General features: G+C 46.8%; 1 protein-coding gene across 29 annotated transcripts in view; it reads left to right on the forward strand.

Moving 5' to 3' along the window:
* Lrrfip1 (LRR binding FLII interacting protein 1) overlaps positions 1–22,913 on the forward strand; it is a 129,169-nt gene that overhangs the window by 103,681 nt on the left and 2,575 nt on the right. For 12 of the 29 annotated variants that reach the window (XM_029472851.1, XM_029473605.1, XM_029473934.1 and 9 more), the window contains 7 exons: positions 168–239; positions 2,049–2,219; positions 4,227–4,319; positions 5,508–5,600; positions 7,352–7,444; positions 8,851–8,992; positions 11,330–14,036. In XM_029472851.1, the coding sequence (XP_029328711.1) occupies positions 168–239; positions 2,049–2,219; positions 4,227–4,319; positions 5,508–5,600; positions 7,352–7,444; positions 8,851–8,992; positions 11,330–12,789 (2,124 nt within the window). In that variant the 3' untranslated portion in view covers positions 12,790–14,036. Of the gene's footprint in view, positions 1–167; positions 240–2,048; positions 2,220–4,226; positions 4,320–5,507; positions 5,601–7,351; positions 7,445–8,850; positions 8,993–11,329; positions 14,037–16,851; positions 16,902–19,113; positions 19,232–19,769; positions 19,850–22,399; positions 22,505–22,913 lie in introns of those variants that run through there. The other 17 variants (XM_029474322.1, XM_029474461.1, XM_021157842.2 and 14 more) reach the window with 7 other exon arrangements.

Consider the following 22,913-nt stretch of genomic DNA (forward strand, 5'->3'; position numbering starts at 1 on the left):
AAGGAACAATGCCTCCTACTGCCAATATGATGGACCCAGACATAAGAAAGCCATAGGGGTGTGTGTGTGTGTGTGTGTGTGTGTGTGTGTGTGTGTGCGCGCGCGCACGCGCACGCTCTGCCAATTCTCTCCTTTGATGTCGTTTGCCTTTTGTGCATTTCCTTCAGGAACTTAATGAGTTAAAGGACCAGATTCAGGATGTAGAAGGCAAATACATGCAGGGACTGAAAGAGATGAAGGTACCAGTTTGTGGAAGTCTGAGCCCATGACACTAACCCACCTTAACTTTAAAAAGCCTCACAGAGGTCCCATGAGCATGCTCACTGTGAAGGGCACCGGCTGTGGAAAGGGTAGGGTCATGGGAATTCTAACATGGCATGCATCTGTCCCTGTCTTCCAAATGCAGTGTCTGAACACAGTGAGTCCCCAATGGAGAAGGTGATGGACCAAGCCCCTAATATGGGATGGTCCTTAACACCCTCCCCCTAGGCTTAGAGCCAATGTCTCACTTTGAAAGCACAGCAGACAGACACTAGAGAGTTTTGCTTCTCTTTGCTCTCCACGGTTCTCACATACAAGTGTCCTCCCAGTTTGCTGTGCTGAGCTCACTAGAGCCGCCCTAACGCACGTGCTTCCGAAGCATCCGGGTTACTGCATGCTGTCAACGTTTACTTAGGGGAACAGCATCGGAAGGTGTACGTGTGTGCACTACTCTCAGACTGTGAAGGACATCGCCATGCCAACAGGAAATGTCCTGTCCCTGTTCCTTAACAACACTGAGGTGAACAGGTGCCACAGGGAAGCTGGTGCCAAGGCACACAGCAGCCATATCCAGAAGAAGCTCAAGACAAGTCTGGGATCGAGCAGTAAATACAGATCGGTTCCTTCTTTCTTGTCTCCTCAGAAAGGGCCTAAGAAGTCATCCAAACTCCATGGCAACATACACCAGACAGACAGGTGGCATAAGTCACATACTAATTCATTGTGTTCATAATCATTTCTAGATAATAGAAAAATGAAGGCCCTGGATTTTCACTCATCTAAAAATGGAACCACAAATCAACTGGGAGCCAATGATACCACTTTGGGTTGTCATGGTGTATACCCATAGCGGGACCAGTGCTGGAGTCCACAGGGCCTCTTCATAGCTCCGACCCTTGAGCTGGCAACCTCTTTCATAGACTCTGCGTAGCTCAAGCTGGTGACTGCCCCCTCTTGCTCTCCTGGCTTCACTCTCCTGACATTTAAATTTTAGAGCCTGCAAGAGTGAGAGCCAAGTTTGGGCACTGCCAATATTATCTTTACAGCCTCTTTCCCACGGCTGTCCTTTCAAACAAATGACCTTGGTCATTCCAGGAACTACCCAGTAAGACCTGTGCACCTTGTTTTATTTCCCATGAGTCAGAAATCTGAAAGGATCACAGCTCCTTTCCTGGTTCCCAAGCCTGAAGCCAGCCCAGCAGTGGCTTGTGGCAGGGTTTTATTTCCATCAGTAACTGGCTCCTTCACATTGAGTAATGACTTCAGAAACGCACTGAGCTGCCATGGCCTGTGGTGGGAAGATTCTGGCTGCTGAATCAGTCGCTGGCTCTGCTGCCTCCCCAAGCAACCCCGGTGTCCCACATGCTTCCTTGTCTTAACAAGAAAAGACATTGCTGTCCTAGTTACTCCTATTGCCAACAAAGGCAACTTAAGGGAGGAGGGGTTTGGGCTCACAGTTCAAAGATCCAGGCCATCGTGGCAGGATGCCCTGGTGGCAGGAGTGTGAGGCAGCTGGTCACAGTGCCTGTGCAGTCAGCAAGCAGAGAACAAGCTGTATAGGTATTCCCCTTCTTCCTATGCAAGCCAGGATTCCCGCCTAGGGATAGCCCGAATTTAGGGTGGGTCTTCCAGGCTCAATTAACATAGTCAACAGGCAAGCCATAGGCTATACTTGTTCTTCCCCGACAGCTAAAAGGTCCTTGTCCCAGGGATGGGACATTGTCTTCTCAATGGAAAGAGACTTGGTCTCCTTTGGCAATTTTGAAACACCATCCTGGTTTCTGCAGGACTCGCTGGCCGAAGTTGAGGAGAAGTACAAGAAAGCTATGGTCTCCAACGCCCAGCTAGACAATGAGAAGACCAACTTCATGTACCAGGTGGACACACTGAAGGACATGCTGCTGGAGCTGGAAGAGCAGCTGGCCGAGTCTCAGCGGCAATATGAGGAGAAGAACAAGGTATGCACCGCCCACTCTACTCACGAATGTAAGGGGACTGTGTAAATACTGTGTGCATTACATTTTTAAGGGATTTTTATTTTTGTTAATTATGGGGTGGGGGCAGAGGTAGTATGTGCATGAGTACTCTGGCTTGTGGAAGCCAGAGGAAGGTGTTGGATCCCTGGGAGCTGGAGTTAGAGAAGTGGTTCTCAACCTGTGAGTCACGACCCTTTCACAGGGGTCACGGATCAGATGTCCTATGGATCAGATATTTACATTATGATTCCTAACTGTAGCAAAAGTACAGTTATGAAGTGGCTGTAAAAAGAATTTTATGATTAGGGGGTCACCACAACATGAGGAACTACACTAAGGGTCACAGCATTAGGAAGGTGAAGAACCACTGGGTTACAGGCGGTGGTGAGCTTCCTGACATGGGTGCTGGAAACCGAACTCATGTTAAATACCATGAGAACAGTATTTGGGTTTAAAAGCCGAGCCATCTCTCTCCAGCCTGTGTTTGTGATTTTTTTTTAAAGCAGTGATTCCCCACTTGTCCGGAAAGCTCAGAGATGGAGACTTAGAACACTGTGCATTTGTCATACATGTGGTAGCAATGCTTGTGATCCCAGCATGTAGGAAACTGAGGTAGCTTGGGCTCCATAACAAGGCTCTGTCACCAAACAAAACGAAGCAACCCCAGAGGTGGGGGAGATCATTCTTGCTGCATAGCGGAGTTCAGGCGTCAGCATCTCTGGAGATGTTACCTGTTTATAATCCCGGTGCTGTGGAGGCAGAGATGGGGGATTGATCTCTGGTGTTTACCAGGTAGCCAGATTAGCTTAATCAGCTAGCTCCTGACTTGAAAGGCCAAGGTGAGGTCTAGAAAGATGGCCCAGGGCTTAAGAATGCATACTGTCACGTAGGGGGCCCATGTTTGGTTCCCAGAACTCATGTCAGATGGATCACCAGTGCCTGTAACCCCAGCTCCTGGAGATCTGATGGCTGTGGCCTCCACAGGCATCCACAACATGTGCACAGATCCACACATGTACACATAATTAAACAATAATGAACTAAACCTTGAAAAGGAAAATAATCTAGATAGACAGCTCCTAAGAAATGACACCCAATCCAAAGTGAACTTCTGGCTTCCATATACCTGTGCACATAGTGTATGGACACACATATGCAAACACACAAATAGGCATATGTGTGTATGTATATATATACACATATATACATATATATACATACATACATATATATATATACATACATATGCATATATATGCTTATAGAACTCAGAAATCTGTGCTCTTGAAATGTCAGTATGCATAGTTTCAATGTGCAAACTATTTTTTACTAAAATACTTTTACTAGAATATTGGTATTTTGCATGAAAATAAAACAACCATGAAAAGACATGTATTTCAAAGAACAGACATGCTTAAATAATGCACAAGTAGGTGCTTCCAGATTTTCATGCTGAAATTCATTTCCTGCCTTTGATTTTACATCAGCTTCCTAGGGTATTAATTACAAACAACAAAGATTTTAGACAAAGCATATGCTATACCTACTCATTTGGAAAAGCTAGGTAGTTATTCTGTTTCGATACTCACACCTTCTAAGCCCAGAAAAGGGCAGCTTTGCATGCACTTCAGGATCCACTGGGACTCACAAGACAGGAGCGGTTTTGCTCTTACACACTCCCAGCCTTCAGCCCAGCCATGAGGATCACAGCAGACCCCTAGAAAAAGACCGCAGGCTGTATCTTAGCAAGAGAGGACTTGGGAAACATTCTTCACCTGCACACACTCCACAGATTAATCTTAGAGGACACTGTCCTGTTGTCCTCTGTGGAGGGCAGAGGAATGAGTTTGTGTTATTGCATGCCTTGGAAACATCAGTGACATAGTAAAGGCATGTTTGTCCTGAAGGAAGTGTGGCTCATGAGAACATGAGCCCCGAGACAGGAATATGCCATCGAGCTGCACCCTCAGCGCCGTTTCTCACCCATAGGAGTTCGAGAGGGAGAAGCATGCCCACAGCATCCTGCAGTTCCAGTTTGCCGAAGTGAAAGAGGCCCTGCGGCAAAGGGAAGAGATGCTCGAGGTGAGCCACTGCCTTCTTCCCTTCCTGTGGATCCCTTGCTGTTTTAGCCCAGGCTGCTATGACAAAATAGCACAGACCTGGTGGCCCTGAAAATAAATGCATATTCCCTCTCTGTTCTGGGTATTAGAGGCCAGGTCGAGGTTTCGCACAGCACCTTCAGTGTTGAATCTGAGCACTCATCCTATCCACCCTGGGACCCACCCTCGTGCATCCTTTAACCTTAATACTTCTTATTCCCAAACACCAGTTACCTTGGAGGCCAGGGAGTCCGTTATAGCTTTGCTTACAATTCAGGGTTCGGGCTAACTTTCCATCTCTTGAGCAGCCAGCACCTCCCACTGGTAAAGAGCACTCTGGTGCTCTTGTGTTTGTCTTGGGAGATGTGATAAAAGAGTCCACATCCTAGTCTCTAGAAGTTGTAAATATGGAAAAAAGATTTCAAGGGTGAGATCAAAGACCTTGGTCATCTGTGTGACTCTGACATAATCCCAAGGGTACCCACCAGAGGGAGGCAGGTCAGATGCTGCGGTGGGAGCTCTGTTGACAGCAGTGGGGGTGGTTAGAGTTTGTAAAGAAGGGACACAAGAGAGAGTGGGCAGGTTCTAGGAACCAGAGGAGACAAGCTATTGATCCTCTCCCCCAGTAGACTCTTTCCAGTCTCAGAACTGTCAGCAAGTATATTTATGTGATTTCATGAAAGCTGTGGTCATATGTTATCATGGCTGTAGGAAACAGGCACAGGTATGTGCCAGGTAACATGCTGATCAGCAGTGGGACACAGGGACTACAGTGGTCCCATGGAGTATATTACTTAGTGACATTGCAGCCATCATTTGCTTACTCTGTGATGTTTGCAGGACAACGAACTCACCTATTTCCTCACCTGTTTCTCAGACTGCTGTCCTACTGCTAAGCAAAACATGACTGTGCAGGGTTTGGTTTTTTGTTTTTATAACACAATCAGGACTGTAATTGGCTTGAGGTAAGATATCAGCCAAGCTGGTTTTCTTAATGGAACTGAGAGTAGAACGAAGAAAATTTTTCACGTGCTAATGAACTTGGGGCTGGTGAGATGAGATGCTTGTTGGCTGCCTACTGGTCAACCTCTCTACCCCGGCCATCCAGCGCCGACTTCTGTTCTCTGCTTAATTCTTTGTCTGCTTTCTTTCTGTCTGTTCCTTTCCTCAGGAAATCCGACAGCTGCAGCAGAAACAGGCGGGTTTTATCAGGGAGATTTCTGATCTTCAGGAAACGATAGAATGGAAAGACAAAAAGATAGGGGTAGGAGTCTCAAGCCTTCACCAAACGCTTCCGGGGGGTGGGGGGGGATGCTTAGCAAATGAGGCTCTTGCAGAAGCTTTGGTTTGGAAAAAAAAATGTTTGCATGAGAGTGCGTGTGACCCTCATGTGATGCAGCATGAATAGCCTGTTGGCTACCCCAGCTTACCCAGTTGGATGGCACCAGAGCTGGGTATTTGCAGTTGTCTCCCTCCCTGCTGCACCAGAGCAGCCTAGATGCAATGCAGACCAGGCAAGGAGAGGCTCTGGGTAGCTCAGTGTGGAGGATCAAACTCCAGAATTTCCCTTGAGGTCATGTGATGCTGTGGGTGGCAGATACCACACCCCACAGGTTCCCATTGGATCTCTCTCCATCCTCAGCAGAGAGGAAGAGACAGCCCGACCACATATAGGAGCGATAAATAGGAAGAGTGGACCCCACCAAGTCACTGCTGACTCAGAGTAGCACATGGCACCTAAAAAACAGCAACTCATGTGGCAGGGTCCCAGTACAGGTCCAGAGGTGATCATAGAAATGATCACAATATGGAGCCCCACCATTCTACTTTGACAAATTTATAAGCTTTGGCTAAGAGACTGTTTCTCTCTCTCTCTCTCTTTGGCTAAGAGACTGTGTGTTTCTCTCTCTCTCTCTCTCTCTCTCTCTCTCTCTCTCTCTCTCTGTGTCTGTCTGTCTGTCTGTCTGTCTGTCTGTCTGTCTGTCTCTGTGTGTGTATGCATGCACACATGTACAAACATACTTTTCCAGAACATTTTTAGACAACAAATACACATAATTGATGTCTAAAAATAGCTTAGGGGCAAAGGACAGGGTTGCCCAGGAACATGCAAGCACAAGGACCTGCATTTAATCACCAGACCAGACGTGGTGACACATATTTGTAACCCTGGCACTGGGGAGGAGGGAGAGCTAGAGATAAGGACATTCCTAAAGCTTGATGACCAATCAACATACACAGGGAACTCCAGGACAGTAAGAGACTCTGTCTCTAAAACAAAGATGATGGCATTTGATGAATAACACCTGGTCCTGTCCTTGGAGCTACACACAGAGACACATGGAGACATGCACACATGTGAACAGGAACATAAACACAAAAATGTCTAAAATTATTGAGTAGGGTTCTGTAGCAGCCATTCTCGTTCTGCACTGATTGATCTCTCACTAAAAGGCCTATGTGATTCCCGTTAACTCTCCAGCACCATGTTGTAAGATGCAAACAGAGCTCATGCCAGGCAGTGATGGCACATACCTTTAATCCCAGCACTGTGGAGGTGAGTGCCAGGCCAGCCAGGGCCACACACTGAGACCCTATCACAAAACAAACAACACCCCTCTCCAAAAGAAGAAAAGAGAAAAGAAGAGAAAGCCAAACTAAACAGTAATGGGATATCCTGGGAATGTGGCTCGGTGGTAGAGCACTTGCATCCTATGTGTGAGGCCCTAGGTTCAGTGTGCAGTACTGCAATGAGAAAACAAAAGGCAAAAATGGAAGTTATGAAGCAGCCTTGCTCTATAGCATCCCTTGCTTAGAAACCCTAATGTGTGAACAGTAGTTGGTCTAGCCTGGGATAAACCCAACAGCTTTTTTTTTTCTCACTGGTGCCCTGGATGACAGTGCCTCCTAGTCCCTGCTTCTTACTTACCTTGCTATCTGGGCTAATCTCTCCCTCTCTTCATCTCTCTCTCTCTCCCCCTGCTGATCCCCCTCTCTCCTCTGCTGCACGTTCAGGCATTAGAAAGACAGAAAGAGTTCTTTGATTCCATAAGGAGCGAACGAGATGACCTTAGAGAAGAAACAGTCAAGCTGAAGGAGGAGTTGAAGGTACGAAACCGAAGTGCAGCTTAAGAACAGCGCCACGGTGACAACTTAGCTTCTGTGGGTCTGTGGCCATGGGCACTGGCTCTGTTTTCATCACTGTCATGTTAATAAAATCGAGCTTTCGGTTAACTATCCCCAGGAAGTAGGTGTGCCAGTGCCCATATGTGCTTCTGCCGGGACCATCAGATCTTTCCAAGCTGAACAGGTCTGCAAAGTAGCTCCAATTTCTAGCACTGAATTTGGTGTTCATCTAAATATTTTTTTAACCCTCATTAGAATGTATGTACTTCCTTGATTAAGCCTCTTGTCGAGGACTTCCTTAGCTGAACAATAAGTGGAGGGATTCTACTTTTCCACCATATCATAGAAAGGACAAGTTTTTACATCTCCTAAGGGCCATGTCAAGGGGAATCAAGCAGACCAGGGTGGGTTCCCAGACTGCTGCAGCAGTAGTGGTGAGAGGGGTGTGGCTATGGCAACATCCCAACAGCCCCCAGACACACATATCAGTGTCATTTCCTGAACTCCACAGTCAAAGTCAGAGCAGGAAAGCAGCGGGATACAGGCTTACAGCTAAGATCTAAATGAGGCTCCTAGTCCAGGCTGTGTGCAGCAGTTGGGAACCAGGAAAAAAAGTGTCGTGAACCAAGTAGACAGCGAGGAGGTACTCTGCAACAGAGGCAAGAAGCTGCTTTCCAGGGGTCGGCCATGTCCTTGGCACAATGATTGTTTGAAGATAGGAAGCATCCCCTTACAAATGCCATCTTTATGTAAACTGCACTCTGTCCCCTTACAAATGCCATCTTTATGTAAACTGCACTCTGTCTTTCCACAACACTTACATATTCCTTCTTTATCCTGCTCTCCCTTTGTTATTATTTATTTATTGTTATTTATACAAGCACACTGTAGCTGCCTTCAGACACACCAGAAGAGTGCATTGGATCCCATTACAGATGGTTGTGAGCCACCATGTAGTTGTTGGAAATTGAACTCAGGACCTCTGGAAGAGCAGTCAGTGCTCTTAACCACTGAGCCATCTCTCCAGCCCATACCACCCTGAACACTCCCTATCTCGTCTGCTCTCCTATTTTAAAGACAAAGTTTATGTTGAAAGTTTTGTTTATTTGATGTTCCACTTTCGTGGCAGCCCACAGGTCATTACCCTAGTGAAAAGAAAGCCTTTTTAAAGTCTCTTCTCACCAGACAATTGGTTGCAGATTGGAACAAATAAGGGGGAAAGCTGTTGTAGATCTCCCTGCCTTGATAAGACTGTGAACATGGTACCTAGGCACTTCTCCATCCCTGTAGAGTTAGAATCTACATCAGGAGAAACAGCATCCCTTTATAATTGACATAGTTTAACCTGGTCTCACTGAGCGTTATGTTAAATCTGTTTTTGCTCCCAGAAACATGGAATAATCCTAAATTCAGAAATAGCCACCAACGGAGAGACTTCAGACACAGTAAATGACGTTGGGTATCAAGCCCCTACGAAGATAACAAAAGAAGAGCTGAATGCCCTCAAGTCGGCCGGGGAGGGGACCCTAGGTAAGAGCTTTTCCTTGGCTCCTTTCGTTGTTTGGTCAGCCAGGACTGATTCATCTTTGTACACCATCAGATTGGAGTGATTGTCACTGATCGATTAATAGTCACGCGGCATGCCCTTCATTCTGTCACTTATAGTAATTCTTCTGGACAAACCACGTGATCACCCACAGTGCTGTGTAGCATGTATTTTTGTCTAGCGCTTTCCACCCATGGCTCAAGGGCACGTTTCTTTTTTCCTTTCCTTTATTCTTTTTTTTTTTTTTTTTTTTTTTTTTTTTTGCTTCCCAAGGCTGAGTAGAAAGAGGTAGGCTCAAAGTTCAGTGGTAGAGTCGAGAGTTCAATAATTTGGATTTTCTCCAGGTGTGTTCCAATTACGACTTTCCTCTTAACCTTGTGATGGAGTTGTGGAGGCTGTGACATGGGTGAGCAGGCCATATTTTCCCTCCAGCCTGGCACACTTGGGGACCCACCATACAAACATTTGGAGGATGTGAGGTGCCTAAGTGGGACACAAGACACCTGGTGGGTAACCTGGTAGCCCTGATGCTGCTGTCCCCACCCTCACAATGGAAGGCAGCCACAGTAGTGGGGCACTCCTTGCTGTAAGTGGGGTGTGCTCACCAGGGGTTGGAATTCACCCACCTTATTCAGAGGGGCTCCTCTGTATGCCACCGTCTTAGCTTCTGTTAAGAATATATACAATTGTGAAATCTAATGGATTATAGAAATAGTTTCTATAATTTTCACAGATAAAATGATTTACAAATTAATGTTAGTCCTAAATTATGGCTTTGGGATAAATTCAGTTGCTAGATCCCCCTCCCCCCCAAGGCTGGAGTCTGTGACTATATTGCAAGGCAGAGGCTTTTCTTTTGTCTTCTTGGTGTTTGTGACCATGTGAAAGTCTGGAGGCCTCGCTCCTCAGGACCAATTCCTAGGAGCTTCCACAAGCCCTTGTGATTGTTAGAGCAATGTGCTCTTAACCAGTGTAAGTTGTCAAAACAGGAAGAGTCTGTAGTTTCCACCATTCCTCCAGGACAGCCCCACTAGGGACTGGTCCTGCTCTTCTTACCTCCATATACAGTTGACATGCCCCTGGTAGTCATGTAACATGGCTGAAAGAAGAGATGCCACTTTGTCAGTGATCTTCCCTGCAAAGGGTTTTGATGCTGTACCCAGTCAGACAAGTGCTGTGGGGACATCCTGGTCTGCTTATTTTAGATTTACCAATGTTTCTTTGATGTGGGGTTGCTACATCAATAATCATACACGATAGTAGAAAAATGTAAAGGGCGAAGTTAAGTGGCTTCTAAATAAAGGCCAGATATTTTTCCATCATTTTCCTGGCATCAGAGATCCACTGTGGAGATTTTCCAGTTCTTAGAATGACAGGCTTTCACTTCCAGCAAATTAATGTCCGTGACACTGGGGATTTATTGAGCTCTTGATGAGTTAAGCGTTCATCTTGATCTAGCTTTGCCTTTTGTTGGGATTACCACCCTCTTGGGGATGAAAGATCCTATGTGCCCGAAGGGGAACATTATCTGAAGAAGACATGCCAGGCAGCAGGACCTGGACTGCTGTCTACCTCATAGGCTTTACCCTAGCAGCATCTTCTTGAGACTGGCTTTCCAGCTGAGTTTCCTAAATGGAATGTTCTTTTGAGAAAATGTGGGGGGCTACTGTTAGGGCTGTGAGATTCTGAGTACTCGAGTAGCTGAGAGTATGAGGAGCTGGGACTCAGGGTTAGGGTTAGGGGACTGGAAGGAGGACTGAGCATTCGAGAAGACTTTGTGTGGCTGCTGGCTTGTGGCTGCCTGCCTGTTCCACAGCTCTGTCTGCCAGCTAAGTCAGAACCTCACCTTTAAAAGTCATTCCTCCCAGATGGTAGCAGTCACTCTGGTAGAGTGGCCCTCTGCTTACCAAAACCAACAAGCTAATGCAATTGCTGCTTTGACACACAGGCCCAGCAAATGCTTGTTTCCCCTCTCAATCTCTCTCTCTCTCTCTCTCTCTCTCTCTCTGTGTGTGTCTGTGTGTCTGTCTGTCTGTCTGTCTGTCTGTCTCTCTTTGTATCTGTCTCTCTCTGTCTCTCTGTGTGTATGTCTGTCCCCCCCCCTTTCTGTCTCTCTCTGTCTGTCTCTCTGTGTGTCTGTCTCTTTCTCTGTCTTTGTCTCTCTGTCTCTCTCTCTGTCTCTCTGTCTCTGTCTGTCTCTCTCTCTCTCTTTCTCTCTTGGAGAAAGTTGGGTGGTAACTAGAACATGTGTTTGCATTTAAATATATATTAAGTGCCCACCACATCATGGGGTCCCTTCAATTCTCTCAATGGTCTTTTAGGAAAAGCCAAAGAAGTGGAGGTGAAAAAGGAAATTGTGGAGAAAGTGGGGCAAAGAGAAACCTTACAGAATTCTGAGCAAGAACAGCCCAAACCCAACACAGGAAAGGATTGTGTGGACAGAGGGGTGTCACATCCTGGTGAGAAGGCTGAGAACCAGAGACCCGCTGAAGACAGTGCCCTGTCCCCGGGACCACTAGCAGGGGCCAAATGTGAGCAACAGGTTCAGAGCCAAGATCAAGAGAATACTTCTGACCTCAAACACCCAGAGCAGATCGAGTCACACAATGTCACAAACAAGTCAGATGGTAGGGCCAGTAACTCCCTGAACAGCCTGGGAGGTCTAGACAGTGAAGTGCCAGGGCCTACTGAGGATTGGAAAACAGATTTGGGGAAAGGTAGCTCTGAACCATGTCCAGACTACATTTTGGGGCAAACAGCTGAAATTGACAAGGTGACCTGTACAGACTCAAGAGGCACAGGTGGAAACCAAAGGGAGGATGAGGTACAGGCAGGGGACACCACAGTTGAGGACCAAGTAGGGACAGTGGCTTCTGGACCTGCAAAGCAAAGCAAAGGCACCGAGAATCATGGTGAAAATTGTCTGAAGGATGGGCTGAGACAGAGCTCAGAGAAAGAACTCATCCAAGAAGTAGCTGAGCCTGAGGAAGCCCTCGTTCAAACCCCACAGGCCGGTGGAGAGAACACTGTTACTGAGGCAGATGATGCTGAAGGAAGGGATGAGAAGCTCATCCAGGCAGAAGCCCAGGCAAGCCCTGGAGCTCCCATAGATCAGAGCGGCCATCAGGACACAACAGGACCAGGCAGCACCGATGCCCAGCGCACACCACCTCATGCAAAAGAGCGCAAGAAACAAGGGAAGAGCGAGCAGCAGGCAGAGGCCTTGGATTCACCCCAGAAGAAGACGAAGAACAAGAAGAAGAAGAACAAGAAGAAGAAAGCTGCAACTCCCGCGGAAACCTGCAGAGATGCCAATGAAGAGTTGAACTGTCAGGACCCAGATGTGGGTGACATGGAGGAGGAAGAGCGGCTCCAGGTCACCGACAAGAAACAGGCGTCGGGAAGCCCAGAGCAGAAAATCAGAGCAGGAAGCAGAGAACCTGTCGAAGATCCTCAAAGTGGGTCGAGTGGAAAACAGAACAAAGTGGAAGAGGATGGTCCCACGGAAGGTCCCACAGACATCTTGGATCAGAACAGTCCCCAGTGTGAAGACAGGGAGATCTCCCCAGTGGGAGAGAAAGGTCCCCAGTGCGATGCCTCTCAGATAGGTAGTGAAGAGGGACATGGGACCTCCCAACACGGTGGTCAGGCAGTTGAGAACCACAACCTAGATAACAGTGACCTGTCAGGGCAGCTGGGGGGCTTCAATTCAGAAAGTGGAGGGCAAGCAAGAGAGGAGGTTGGGAATAGCAAGAGTAAGGAGGACTGCACCATGTCGTGAGGAGGCAGAGCAGGAGACTTAGCCCAGGAAGCTCCATCCCTCAGCCACCTACTATATCCATCCTTCCGCTCCACTGCCCTGCTGAGGTTCATTGAATGTTCCAGTTTCTGTGGATGCTCCATGTGTCCATCACCAAGTATCAACTACTTAAGTCTTAGACTGTTACCTGTAGATTTGTACTGAACCACTGATCGCCGAGCCAGTATGGTTTTTTACTAGCAGTTCTAGCTGAGAACATTCCATTAGCATCAGGGGACACCAGGTGTGCATTCCAGCCTGAAGTTCAAAACGTAGCGTTTGCTTCAGGCCAGGACGAATGTGGATGTTCTTGACCAAATGCATCAGGATCTGGTTGAAATGACCAAATGGGGTGTTCGTAGATTTCTGCATTATAAGCAGTGAATATTCAAATATGTGTTATTCAAATAGATGTATTTTCATATTTGATCTTAATATGTACACCATAGCCTATTTGGTATTAAATTTAAAGGAGTAGACGGATAAGTAGCATATAGGTCAGTGGGTGAGAGGAGCTACATCTAGGGTGGAGATTAATCACTGTAGAGATTCAGATACGTTCCAGAAAACACAGGGAGACCATGTGCCTTTACCTCACATAAATACTTTATTTTGCACCAATGCTCTTGGATCTTGTTGCCAATGGTACCCAAATTAATGTTATCAAAGACTTTTATTTTCATTTTATGCGGGTGATGTAATAAATTCATTTTATATTGAATATTTTATTTTTACTCTTCTCTGCTAATGACACATTGAAATTATATTTCCTACTTTAGTATCGAGGCGAAACAGCCATTATTTTCTTTTTAATTTTAAAGTTATCTTTCTGCCCGAATGTCTACTTAAAAATTGCAAAAGGCTGTTCTTACTACAAAAGGACTCATTAGATTATAACCTGACATTTTGTGTTTGATATAAATATTTTTATTTGTTGTTTCTCGATATTTTCTTATTGGAAATTTATTATTTTATCTGCCTGAAGGAAGTATGTATTTTCTATGTAAAGAAGCATTTAGAAAATGACTGTAAAGTTGAATTTAAAAGTATTAGTAAATATACAATCACAAGCGGATGCACTATATGACTGCTGTTGACATGTTATGGAGTCATGTGAACTCGTACTACTGTTACAAGGTAGAGTGGAATGCAAAATAACCAAAACCTCAGTGAAATTTGAGTTAAACTGAAGAGTCATATCATTGAAATAAAAGCATTTTCTAATTTTACAAGCCTACTGATTGTTCTGGTCTTTGAGACCCTTGACTTCTAACCCTGGTAGCTGCTTGCTCGGTGCTCACATGAAGTCACTTCTGGCTTCAAGCTCCCTCAGGGGTTCTAGAAAATCCAGTTCCAAGTGCCTTCATCATTAGCAAGTGAGCCCCACTGCTGAGAGGCTGCCCTGGCGCTGGTGTGGAAGCTGAGAGAGCAGCCCCAAACCCATCACTGTACTTTGAACATGCCCATGTGTTCCCCACTAGGGAAGGTTTCCATTGGTGCTCTGCTAAAATGTGCCAGTGCATAGAGCTGTTTGTGGAAGAGGATAAAAGTGGTGAGGAAGGGGGCTGGAGAGATGGCTCAATGGTTAAGAGCACTGACTGCTCTTTCAGAAGTCCTGAGTTCAATTCCCAGCAACCACATGGTGGCTCACAACCATCTGTAATGAGATCTGATGCCCTAATGGGATCCAGTGCCCTCTTCTTGTGTGTCCGAAGAGAAAGTGAGGAAAGACTGGCTGTGTGTGCATGTCCTGGGAAACAGGGCAGGTGAGCTGCTGCTGCATGCTCTACGCCTGTGCCATGAACATGAAATAGGAGGGAGGCTGCAGGCTGTGCCCCAGGGCTCTGCAGGGCCAGAAGGCTGCAGTCAGTGGCTCCAGCTTCGGCCAAGCCCCCAGTTATACTTCAACTCAAATGTCTACTCTCACTCAGTGCCTGGAAAGCTACCTCTAGGGGTGTTTAGAGGGCTTGGGGTTCTTGTTTTCTATTGGTTGCTAACTTTCTGAGAGGCCACATTGTGCAGAATACCACCTGGTCTCTTTATGCCAAGGGGCACATGGTAAACTATATTCCCAGTGGCCTGCCTCTGAAAGCCAGGAGAGGTGTTTTCTGTGCTGGGGCAGCATGGTGGTTATGCTTAGACACCATTTTCCAGGGAAAGGCATCCCACCCACCCCTTCACCACTTCTGCTGCCCCTTACATGCTTGCCCCTTTACACACACTTGGCTATAATGGCCAGTGGCTGAAGGAGGAAAGTCCCCTGCCCATGCACACGTCTTGAGTGCTGTGATAAGAAAAGAGAACCAGTTAAGTCACCCTTCTCTTTTCTGGAAGGAGGCAGCCTTGGGAAAGGTGGAAACTGCCATTGTTAGGTTCTATCAGAGAAGGTAGGAGGAGGGGGCTCCAGGAAAGGTTCAGCCAGTGTGTTTCCTGGGCCCCCACCATCACATTTGAGCATACAGGGGGACAAGTCCCTTGGGCAATGGGGGTGGGGGACGTGATGGCTAAAATTATCCCATACAGTGCAAAGTACATGGGGAAGACATTCGTCACAAACAAATCACTAGACTTGGGAAAGCTTCCTTTTGCCTATGGAAGATGGGAGTCTCAGCTTTCAGAGTTGTGGATGGGGTACTTTGGTCTTGAGTGATCCTAGGATGGAGTGTCTAAGATACCCAGACTTCAAGATGACCAAAGCAATCAGGAGTTTGGAGAATCCCAGCACTTGTTTGGGTGCCTCAGGAATTTTCTAGAAGGTGCTAACTCTCTGCTTCCCATTTGGGGTCTCAAAACTATAGCAGAAAGTTTGCTAAAATTTAACATACTAGAAAAAAAACAGATTAAAAAAAACCTTTAATGAGCTAAAGATAACTTTAATATCTAACCGACTAATTTTAACATGAGTAAGTTAAAGTAGAACACGAAAGGGTCAGATAGTTGTTAATTCTTGACAAGTACCAGCTCTAGAGGCTTGGGGAGGATGGTGAACTTGGATTAGGATCCCTTAAATGAAAACGAAGGCGAGTTTCACATGTGTGCATTTTCACCCACAACTAAGCCAAGTTAATTACTTTCTGGACAGTTCTGAAGGAGGCAATGTGGAGTCACATTCATGCTGGGGATGGGAGCTCTAGGCCAGGTTTTAAGGGTTCCACTGAGAGGTTCAAGTCGTGACCTGAGAAGCCCACGGACAGCAGTGGTCAGGAACGCCCTAAGGCTGTGATCCCTTAGGCATTAGGAGCATCACCTATCCATCACACTGGGCCTCCCCTTCTTCTGAAGGTCAATGCAGATAAACTGGAAGTGGCCACAGGGTCTTTATAGGCATTCAGCATCCCTATCAGCATCCAACATCCTGATTTTGCCTTCAGGTATTCAGGGTCAGTTCTTCCTGTAGATCAGAGGGTTATTTAGTACTCTTCTAGAGAGATTTGGGGGGCTGACTGACAGACACACGCATATACTTCCTTCTACTCCTTCTATTCCATCCTGTTGGAGGTGGGAGGAGTTACAGGAATTAAAGCCATTACTGTGCTTTTCTTAATAAAAAAAAATAATAACAGCATATTATAACTGGCTTGGTGGACATGGTGTCATTGGCTGGGAGTGGGGGTGTAAAGAGAGTTAAAACTCTGACATCAGGTGCGTCTGTGTGAACAATAGGTGTGGAGTATATATTTGGAAAGAGTTCTCCTTGAAACTTTGGCGCTCATGAAACAGCAACCTTGCACATTGCTAAACCGTGAAGCCTGTGAGATCTTGTGTTGCAGCGTGTTTCCCTAGCGTTCTTGCATGCTAGCCTAAATAGAAGAGCAGCCTGTTTGCATGAGCCCGGAGGCTGCCCCAATGAGAAGCATGTCGGGAGGCTGGCACCACCCTCTGGCTGAGCTCCTCCCCGTCCTGTCTGTGGCCTCATCCATCGTGGTACGTGTTTAACCTACACTCCATCCCTCATTCCACTAACCGATCCGTCTGTTATTCTGTTAGTGGCATGCTGAGAGGCCAGGATACAGATTCACCTATATGTCTTTCTGATTTCTTCAGATGTTAGGTTGAAAAAGCTCATTGATGAACGGGAATGTCTGTTGGAACAGGTAACCGTCTTTCTATTGTTTTAAAACACTTTGAGTGGGGTACCTGAAATCATGCACCTCCTCCCAGCTTCCTTCTTGCTCACTCTGGAGACCCCTAAATATGTACTTGAGAACAAGGCTGGCTTGATGATTCGATCCAAATAGAGCAGCATTGTCACACAAGGCTTAGGGAGGCCTTGGAGCCATAGGGCAGCCTTTGGGACATTTCACATGCATTGCTGCTTCAGACGAACGTTGCTGTGGAGGGTGGAGATGCTCCATTGAGAGACAGGATGGGACATGTACGTCCACTTGTACCTGTACCTGGGCTTTGTGCAGCAGGCATGTCTTTGACTAACTGATCAAAATTGGTTTGAATTATCATTTTCTCTTTATTCTTGAGTTTCATACATTTATGCAAGGAAATAAGATCATAGCCACCTCCAATTTCCCTCCTTCAACTTCACACTCAACCCACATGCCCCCTCTGAACTCTATGTTCTCCCTGCCCAATAATGCACTAAGGTCAATTAGTGGCTGCCTTTATGTGCATGAATGTGGGGCCATCGGAGCACAGGAAACCTAGCAGCAGGAACAGCCTAAAAAACTGAATGATTCTTCCCCAGACGCTATCACTGAGTCCCAATAGCTCTACAGTAAGGGTTGGGGCCTAGAGAGCACCTCCCCCTGCCTATGCTGAAATTCTGACTGGCTAGATCTGGTGCAGGCAACACAGCTGCTCTGAGTTCACGAGTGGGAGAGCTATCTCACATCCAGAAGGCAGCATCTCATGCGCTCCTCCCCCCATAGCCCAGTTCCTACATTCTTTTTGCCTCCTCTACGTGACATTCCCTGTGCTTTGGGGAGTGGCAGGTTATAAAGATATTCCATTTCGGGCTGAGCTGTCAGTCTCAGCACTTTGACCAGCTCTGAGTCTGCATCGAGGCCTGCTACTGCAAATAGATGCTTCTATGACCAGGCCTGAGCGCAGCCCCGGGACTATAAGTATTAACAAACATGTAGAAGGTAGTATTGTTTAAACCTTGAGGTATCTCCATCCCTCTCTGACTTCAGGAAATGCTGAAGGCTCTGTTTCATCTTTCCTGTCTGTGGGATAGTTAAAATGATTCCCCAGCCTTTTCCCAGGGAACCCTCTCCTCCAACATTTCCCATAGCCACATGGGTCTGCTCACCTTTTACAGTTGTTATCCTTTCGGAATCAAATTAAACTGTCAGCTGCTCTTCTGACCCCATATGAGAGAGGAGTCCTGTAAGACCCCCTCCTTAAAGGTTGACCAGTGCCTCTGGGACACCGAGCAGCTTGACCAGGTTCTATGCAGAAGCATACAGTTTTACTGGGGACTTCATTCCCATATTTCTGCACGTAGGGGCCTCTTTTATATCTTTGTGAATAAGCATAGATCAGCATCATGAAGAGTTACCACCAACTCTTAAATCACCATTCCAAGTCTGTGTGTGTGTGTGTGTGTGTGTGTGTGTGTGTGTGTGTCTGCAGTCTACTTCTGAGTCCCAGAAGAATTTCACCCTTAGAGATAACTATTCACAGAGGCTGGGGAGATAGCTCAGCCATCCCCTTAAAGCTGGATGTAGTCACACACACACACACCTATAATCCCAGTGCTGGCGTAGTGGAGACAGGTGGATTCCTGGAGCTGACTGACCAGTGGATAAGCTAAGCTAGGTTCAGTGAGAGACCCTACCTCAAACAAAAACAACAGAGACAGAAAGAAATGAAAGGAAGAAAAATATGGTTGAACATAATGGCAGAACACACTCAGTGCTAACCTCTGGCTTCCATAAGCACACACCTACATACACAGACACTCTTACAAACACATACATACAACGTACACAAAAATTATTGTCCACTAGGTTATAAAAGAATTCATGCTGAAGTTATAAAGTCTTTGCCCCGCCTACTCCCTTCTGAGATGAGTGCTGGCCCTCAGATGCTTTTTGCTAGTTTATTTGGATTGGCCTTTATTAAAGAGAATCCCTCTGGCCGGTGGAGCACAGGCTAGACTGTAACCTTTCCATGCCATTCTCCCCTATATTCCTGCAACCCCTGCCTCTAACATGACCCCCAGGGTCATGCTAGCAGCAAGGCAGTAGCCTGATGTATTTATTCTGGCTAAGACAGGCTCTAAACTCAGCTCTTTAGTTTCCTTTTGAAAAAAAAAGAAATAAATCTATTTTACTGGGGTGTTTTCAGATTAAGAAGCTCAAAGGGCAGCTAGAGGGAAGACAGAAGAACAGCAAGCTGGACCTTCTTCGAGCCGAGGACGGTATCTTGGAGAATGGGACAGACGCACATGTCATGGATCTGCAAAGTGAGTATTGAGCCCTGTGTGGGAATGCACGCTTTTGTGTGTGCTGATTGTAAACGCTTGTGGTAAAGGATACCTGGCATTCCCTCCTGTCCCTGAAAGCTCCTGGGTTCCACAGCATGGAGACCTTTTCTGTGAGTAAAGCAAAGTGGGGAGAAGACGGCATAAGCCTGTGGGATGGAGCAGGTGTCCCAGGATGCACAAGTGGGTGTGGTCAGAAACACATCTGCTTTGCTTCATGTGATAGGCACGTGTTACGCTAGTCGACTAAAACAGACTTGCAGGAGATGAGAGTATACTCAGCCCCTCTCCTTCGTCTCCTTTGTCACATCTCTGGGGGTTCCTTCTTACCTTGGTCTTCTACGTACACATAAGAAGTACAGACATGCTCCCAGCCAACGCCCAGAGAGGGCACGCCTTGTCTGAGTCTGTGGAGGCTGAGATTAGACTGTGAAGACTTTGTGAAATGATGATTCCCAGGAACAGAATGTTCTAGAGCCTGAGAAACTTAACCCGTGTCCCTTTCTTTGTCACCCTTTAGGAGATGCCAACAGACAGATCAGCGACCTCAAATTTAAACTTGCAAAATCTGAGCAAGAGATAACTGCCTTAGAACAAAATGTATGTGGACTCTCCGCAGTCCTGGGCAGATGGATGGATGGGTGGTTGTGTGGGGTCTGAATGGCCGAGGGCCAAAAGCAACAGAGCAGTGGTCCTCAACCTTCCTAACATGGCGACACTTTTATACAGCTCATCACGTTGTAGTGACCTCCAACCATAAAATTGTTTTCATTACTACTTCATAACTGTAATTTTGTTAGTTATGAGTCTTAATGTAAATACATGCTATACAGGATATCTGAGATGCAACCCCTGTGAAAGGGTCCTTCAACACCCTAGAAGTCATGACCTGCAGGTTGAGAACCTCTTCAAGAGACTTTGCAAATCAAATGTTGTTCTAGGGAGGCAGGAAGATGACCCTGAGTTCAGATTTCCCAGCTCCATGTGAAAGTTAGGTAGGGATGGCACAGCATGTCTGTATTCCTTACCTGGGGACAGAAGGATCCCCAGGGTGTGCTGGCCAGCCAGGCTACCTAATCTATGAAGTTCAGGCTCAGCGAGGGACTTTATCTCAAGTATAAGGTGGAGAGCCAATGAGGAGGGTGCCTGATGTCACCCTCTGGTCTTCTCACATACCCACAGGTCCTGAGGACGTGGGTTAAGGAAGTAAGTCTCTTAAGGCATCTATTGGCTTTAGTCTTTTGTTGTTCTTGAGACAGGGTCTCAATGTGGCCCAGGCTGGCCTCAAACTCACTCTGTAGCCAAGGGTGACCCCAAACTCCTGATCCTCCTCTCCTGCCTCTGCTTCCCAAGTGCTGAGATTACAAGAGTATCCATCCCCGTGCCTGGCTTTCAAGACATCGCTTGCAGAGTCGGGAAGGGAAGTTCAGGACAAGTTGTTTATTAGAATCTAAGTTGTCACAGTGGTACTCATGTTTTATAATGGCTGTAATAACAAAACAGCTCGTGTCAATGGGGCTTACAGATGTTTCAAACTGTATTATTTATGTGGGGGTGTGGCTCGGTCTGTAAAGTACTTGTAAGGCAGCCTGGATTAGATCCTCAGAACCTACATGAAAAGCTGAGCACAGTGGCCAGAGCCTACCATTCCCTGCTAGTGCTTGCAGCCAGCCAGCCTCGCTGTAGGCCAGTGAGGACCTTGTCTCACGAAAACACGGTGGACAGCTCCTGAAGAACAACCCCCAGTGCTATGCACCCGCATCACGAACACATCAATACACATACACATAAACTAATTTAAATAGTTGTTTATTCAACATATGTCTTAGTTAGGGTTTTACTGCTGTGAACAGACACCATGACGAAGGCAACTCTTATAAGGACAACAATTAATTGGGGCTGGCTTACAGCTTCAGAGGTTCAGTCCATTATTGTCAAGGCAGGAGCATGGCAGCATCCAGGCAGGCATGGTGCAGGAGGAGCTGAGAGTTCTACATCTTCATCTGCACGCTGCTAGGAGAATATTGGCTACCAGGCAGCTAGGATGAGGTTCTTAAAGTCCACACCCAGCCAGGTGTGGTGGTACACACTTTTAATCCCAGCACTCGGGAGGCAGAGGCAGGTAGATTTCTGAGTTTGAGGCCAGCCTGGTCTACAAAGTGAGTTCCAGGACAGCCAGGGCTACACAGAAAAACCCTGTCTCCAAAAAACCAAACCAAACCAAAACAAAACAAAAAAATCCACACCCACCATGACACACCTACTCCAACAAGGCCACACCTAATAGTGCCACTTCCTTGACGGAGCATATACAAACCATCACAGCATACTTTGTGCCCACACATCTTTTTCCTTGAGCTTCTAGCCTTTCTCCCCACAGCCAGATGAACAAACATGGGGCCCTCCCACCTCTGCATCCTGGGTCTGAGGGGCAGTCTGTGTCCCATTCTAGGGTGAGGAGGACAAAGGAGGCACTATCCTCTCAAATGTGGATATACATGCCAGACCTTTTCATAAAAACATATATTCAGCCTGATCTTGAATTTTGATCCTCCTACCTCTGCGTTCCAAATTCTGGGTTGTGGACACACACCTTCACATCCAGCCATGGACACACCCTCACATCCAGCTATGGACACACCCTCACGTCCAGCCATGGACACACCCTCACGTCCACACGAAGCCTCCCTCCTCTCTTCCGCTGTCATTACTGGCCTTCCCTGGCAGCAGCCTAGGAGATGAACCAAGGTCCTGCCAGCATCATCTGCCTTCCGTTCAGCCAAGGCCAGTGAGCACAGGCCAGAGGGCAATCAGTATCTTGCCCTCACGCCCAGCTTTTTTGTTGAGTTCTGAGATTTGAACTTGGGTCCTTTTGCAAGCACTTTCAAGTCCCACGAGGGGGTTATGAAAGCAAAGAGACAGCCACCCTTTAGACTGGGGCCTTTTGCTCTCAAGATAGGGGTCACTCAGAAATGCTACTAGACGAGTTACTCAGAGAGAGCTGAAGTAATGTCCAGAATGCCACACTGTCACTCACACCGCATATTTTCAGTTTCATTAAATTGCATCCTTTGATTGCAGATAAAGCAAACAGCAAAAGAAAACAGTGAATGAGTTTGTGTCAGTGGCTTTCTTATTACTACCTTTCAGGTAATAAGGTTAGAGAGCCAAGTAACGCGCTATCGATCAGCCGCCGAAAATGCAGAAAAAATAGAAGATGAACTAAAGGCAGAAAAACGGAAGCTCCAGAGAGAGGTAAACTTCCCAGGCCCTGCTTCTACTCCTTTGGAAACGGAATGTTTCACTTCCCTGAGGAGATCAGGCCAAGTTGCTCACTTGGAAAATACTGCATCTGCTCGGCAGGCGGCTGCATGCTGGAGTGAGGTCGAGGTTAATAAGTGAATCATTCCCATATATATTATAAACCCAGCCTTCTCTGTTCCGTCCCGACAGCTGACGTGTGTTCAGTCTTTGATCATTGCTCTCCCCACTCACCAGACAGACACCCAACCACCATCACCATGGTTTCTCCCCACTCACCAGACACACCCAACCACCATCACCATGGTTTCTCCCCACTCACCAGACACACCCAACCACCATCACCAAGGTTTCTCCCCACTCACCAGACAGACACCCAACCACCATCACCATGGTTTCTCCC

Source organism: Mus caroli, chromosome 1 (assembly GCF_900094665.2).
Source record: "Mus caroli chromosome 1, CAROLI_EIJ_v1.1, whole genome shotgun sequence".
Taxonomy (NCBI): domain Eukaryota; kingdom Metazoa; phylum Chordata; class Mammalia; order Rodentia; family Muridae; genus Mus; species Mus caroli.